Raw genomic sequence first — 5,429 nt, 5'->3', positions numbered from 1 at the left:
AATTTGCTTTATTAATATTTGTTACCAACAAATAAATAATAAAATATTATAAAACCAAATAAATATTTATTTATATTTTTAATAATATCTTTTAATTACAACTTAAACCCTCTTTATTAAATAATTTATTATTTTATTAAGTTCTGTTTTTTTATTTTTTCTTTGGATACTTTAATATGTGAAAAAAAATATTATCAATTTAATTTTTTTATTTTACCAAGAAAATTCCATAAACATAAATATACATGTAAGATATTTTTTGTTAAATGAAAAACTAATAAAAATGTTATCGTTAATTTCCAAGATATTATGATAAAGGTTATTTTAATTTTAATTACAATTTTGAAATGCATAAATTATTATTTATTTGATTTTATAATATTATATTATTTTATTTCCTGATAATCACTATATGTGACTTTTTTGTCACTTGCACATTCAATTTATATATGAGTTTATTCATACTAAAAGTTAAGTGTTTTAAAGTCATCTTTATCTTATGATATAATTTTTTTTATACTTTTTATACATCCTAAATAGGTCACCTCACAATTATTAAAAAAAAATCACATCATTATATATATATATATATATATATATATATATATATATATATATATATTTATAATTTAAATAACCCTTCTCTCAAATTAAGTCTCGTTTTCATTTTTACTTTTTTACACACATTAACAATTCTCACAATTACACATTATTTATTTGTTTTTACTTTATACTATTAATTTTTTTTTTGTTAACCCCATAAAATTTTCAAGCATAAGTGTTTAAATATGCACCACCAGCCTTGTCCCACGATTGCTTGTTAATAAGTATTGATGATTATTTGTTTTAGTATTGTTTTTCTTTATCGATGGAGATAGTGTAAATGGAATTAAATGAGTAATTGTTTTAAATCTTACTTTAGATATATTTTTTTTTTTTAAACATCATTTTTAGTAGTGTTTTAAAAATTGGATCGATCTGGCCGGTCGGACCGGTTGAACCAGGAATTGGTGGTTCAGCCAGTCCGAACCTTAAGTTGGATCGGTTATGCATTTGACCTGCTTTAAACCAGATTGAACCGGTCAATTTTTCGGTCCGACCAGTGAACCAATGAGTCAAACCAGTTCAGCAACAAATTTTTTTATTTTTTTTAAGGGACCACAAATTACAAAAATAACAATGAGAATTGAATCTGTTAATGGTAGAAAAAGAGTCTTATTAAACATAACAATGACTACTTGTTCTAATGTTTATTTGTAATATATGCAACTTAAATAACTTTTATAGCATATTATTAATTTTAAATTATATATTTAATAATATAATATCTATGTAAATATTACATATTTTATTTTGTGATATTAATTGCAAGTATATTATATATGTACATATTATTTATTTTTAATTTATATTAATATACAATTTACCATGTAATTTTTTTAATGTATTTCTTTATACAAAATAAGAATAAGATAATTTTAAATAAGATAAAAATTAAAATTTAAAATAGGATATGAATTTATTAAAATTTATAAGTATAAAATATATTTAAAATGAATATTTTTTTTAAAAATTAATAAAACTGAGTCATACGATTCAATTAGTGACCCACCGGTTCAATCTTTGATCCACTGATCCAGTACCCTAAAACCGGTCCGATTTTTAAAACTATGATTTTTATTATTCTTCTGGCAGTTCATGTTAGCGTGTCAATGTTACGCCAACATGTTAGCTGCTACTTCAAAATATCAATATTACGTGATCTCTAATAGGCCACATTAGCAAAAATTAACTAGTAAGTTAGAAAAGCACAAAACTGTGAAAGAATAATTTTTAAACTACGTTTTATATATTTTTTAGTCTTTAAAAGTATATCTTTTATTTTATGTATCATAAAATTGCTATTTTAAATCTTTTTATGTAACCAAGAAATGTACTTCGAACCCTCGACTCGACAATGCATAAAATTATAAACCAACGTCTGTTGGTTTTAAAGGAGGAGACTCGAGACCAACGTGTATAAACTTATAAACCAAACATGTTAGATACCAAGATGCAGAAAAAAGTTTGTCAAAAGAATTTATGATATTTTAAATAAAATATGATAAAGATATACTTAAAAGCTAAGTAAGTGACGATATTATCAAATATGTATAAGGGTAATATTCTTTTACCAAATGCCTCCTTGGTAAAGAAGAAAAGATAAGTGTAGAAAAGTAAATAAGAAATAAAGTAAAAATAATGAATATTTAATAAATAATAAATAAATGGAAAATAGATTAAAAGTTTATTTTTTATTATAACAAATAAAAAATTATTTTATTGTTGTTAAATTTATTATTATATTTATAAATAAAATTATTAAAAAATAATAAATATATTTTTATTATATATTTATTTATTTAAAAAGAATACATCTTCCGAAAGATTGTCCAAAATATATTCTAATCCAGTGTATCAGTTAATAATTTAAATATAATAAAAAAATTAGTGTGTATTCAGAGGATATTTAGGATATTTCGATTACAATGTTTGAAGGATATATTATTATTATTATTATTATTATTATTGGAAGCATAATTTTTATAAACTACTCTATGTAATTAATATGATAGATTTACTTTAAAATAATTATTTATTATTATTGTCGTTAAAAGTTTACATTTTTCATAAAATAACTACTTAAAATAATAAATATTTGTTATTATTATTTATTTATGTATATATAATTGAACTCTTATTTTAAAAAAAGTAATTTTTTTTGCACTTTTCCTTATTTTTAAACAAATAAATATAAAAACATCTAAAGATAAGTTTTATAATACTGTCAAATGAGATTATTTTACTAAAAAAAACAATTTAAAAAAAATACATATCATTAATAAAAATCTATTGAAATCAAATCAAATATACAACACTATTCTTAAAAAAAAACTATATAATCAGAAGATTATCAACATATTAATTCTACCATTAATAATATAGATAAAATTATCTTAAAATTGTGAACATCAACTAAAACAACCCTTTTATTAATAGTATACATTAAATCAATAATTTCAAATTTTCTAATTATATTAATTGACACAATAATGTAAAGTTTTCAAGTTAATCTAACTATAAACAATATATCTGTCAAAAAAGAACAAAAAAAAAATGAACCACTATATTGCAAAAGTGCAATTTAATAATTATCCCGTAATCCAAGGCAAAAGTTATTAAACGTTTAATCACACATGGGGCTACTCGTAAGCCGAAGATCCAAAGACTAGTAGACATTCAAAGAATCAAATTTTATCAGTTTCATATCAACAAAAAAACACAGCATCTACTTCTTTAAATTGCTGGAAGATTAAACCCACTGAATGAGTACACAACATTTCCGGCCACGATGAGCGCATAAGGGGATTATTCACTGGGCTTTACAACAATATGCCATTGCCAGTAGGAACTTACTAGTTAATTCAATACTTTGGCCTTCTGAGTGGGTTATAACCTTTCAAACATTGGAATAAATATGGCAGTATGGCACGCCCAAGAACAAGAATAAACGCATCATCCAATCTAATGTAAATCACAAAATCCCAATCAAACAGGCAATGCCCAATCTTTTCCAATAACATCACACTATCAAGATGGTCTTGATACTTGATAGTTTAAATCAGTTTCAAAGAACGTCTGAACATCAATAATGATATTTAATAGTCGCAACAATTTCTGTTCAATCATGTCGTTATATCACTTCCACAAATCTTTGCTAAGAGTAAATCAAGCCTAATTGACCAAATAGTGAAACAAGATAATCGATAAAAACAATGGACAGAATAATTTTACACGGCATATTTCAGCAACATAACGAACAATGTCATCATATTAATTTGAAAACCCAAATTAGTATATATCAAACCTCAACTATAATGTCGTCCTAATATGATCATATCACATGCCAAGCAAGAAGATAAATTTTGTGCCAGAATTAACTATCAAATGTCAATTCAGCAAGAGTGACGGGCAATAAAAGAGTGAAACAATAAGGCAAAAGGGGAGACACAAACAAGATGGAGAAAAACCAAAATAACAAGTAAACATTCCTCTTGTCTAAATCCTCAATTGAACATAAACCCATGTTTAGATGTTCATAGCACTACAAAATCAAGTCGTATACAAATATAAATAGCCATCACTAAAAGAAAATCTAGGATATCCATAAAGTAACTTAAAGAAACACAAAAATTGACCAGATCACATCGAGAAAGTCCTTAATCGAACAAGCCGAATCCCATATCATCGTCACTCTCCTCTTCAGGCTCTTCCTATAAAAATGCAACACACAAAATACAAATTAGATAACCGCGAGCCAAAACAAGGCAGGATTCAACAACAGCAAGAACCAACATCTTCACTAAAGAGTTACCTTTTTCTTCTCCTCAGCAGCTGGAGCAGCTGCGGCAGCACCACCACCTGAAGCAGCAACTGGGGCGACTGCAACAGCAGCTGGTGCCCCACCTCCCGCAGCATTTGCTATCAAATCGCCAAGATTTTTCTTTTCGGCGAGTTTGGCAAATAAGGTGGGCCAATAAGAATCAACTTCAACCTTTGCAGTCTTCAGCAAAGCAACGATCTTATCGGCCTATTCATGACTTAAGGAACAACACGCCAAATTCACACATTCATTTGTGATAAACCTCAAATTCCACAACTTCTCTCCCGAGGAAAATAAAATACCCCCAAAATAACAAAACAGTTATTAAATTATACCCGCTTTTTGAATCAAAATAATGATAACAAAATCATCTGATACACTTTCTTCATCCAAAAAAAGAACATTTTGCTTTGTTATAATCAAATTATCCGGTACTAAAATCTATTCGGCACTCAACCCAACAATAGAAAATATAAACCAACGATAGAAACACTAAGGGACACTTACATCTATTCGATACCCAACCCACAATAGAAAATATAGACCCTAATTACACACAATACTCCAATTGAGTCAAAATCGAAGCCAATGATAGAAATACATAAGCAGAAACAAAAAAAATATCGAACAACCACGCACAATTTATCAACGCAAAACTAAAGGACACTTAAAAGGATACAGTGATGCCAATTCCATCTTCGTGAAGGATGAGAGCAGCGTATGAACAAGCAACTTCTCCAACCGACATTTTGAAACTGCAAATCAGTTAATTAAGGAAAATAATACATATCAGAATAATATTCGCATGAAAAAAACAAGTATTCACATAATATCGTCAAAGGTAATACATGCTACAAGAGCTACCTTCGGAGAAAGCAGATCGGAGCAACAGAAGAATGAAGAGTGCTTCTCTGCAGCCGCAAGTGTAGTCCGAGTTAGGGTTTGAGGGTTTAAAAGGTGAACAAAAACAGTTTATGGGCCTCATCGTTTAGGGCCCATATTTGAT

At 26.9% G+C, this 5,429-nt stretch overlaps 1 protein-coding gene across 1 annotated transcript; it reads right to left on the bottom strand.

Moving 5' to 3' along the window:
• Positions 1–4,059: 4,059 nt before the first annotated feature.
• Positions 4,060–5,429, bottom strand: LOC109797177 (large ribosomal subunit protein P1y). The gene is made up of 4 exons (XM_020357125.3): positions 5,288–5,429; positions 5,103–5,178; positions 4,415–4,630; positions 4,060–4,313 (listed from the first exon to the last, which is right to left on the bottom strand). Exons 2-4 carry the CDS (start codon positions 5,169–5,171, stop codon positions 4,260–4,262), a joined length of 339 nt encoding a protein of 112 aa, XP_020212714.1. The 5' UTR covers positions 5,172–5,178; positions 5,288–5,429; the 3' UTR covers positions 4,060–4,259.

Source organism: Cajanus cajan, chromosome 11 (assembly GCF_000230855.2).
Source record: "Cajanus cajan strain Asha chromosome 11, NIPB_CcT2T_4, whole genome shotgun sequence".
Taxonomy (NCBI): Eukaryota; Viridiplantae; Streptophyta; class Magnoliopsida; order Fabales; family Fabaceae; genus Cajanus; species Cajanus cajan.
The sequence above is the reverse complement of the archived record's forward strand: the minus strand, read 5'-3'. Positions and strand labels throughout refer to the sequence as shown.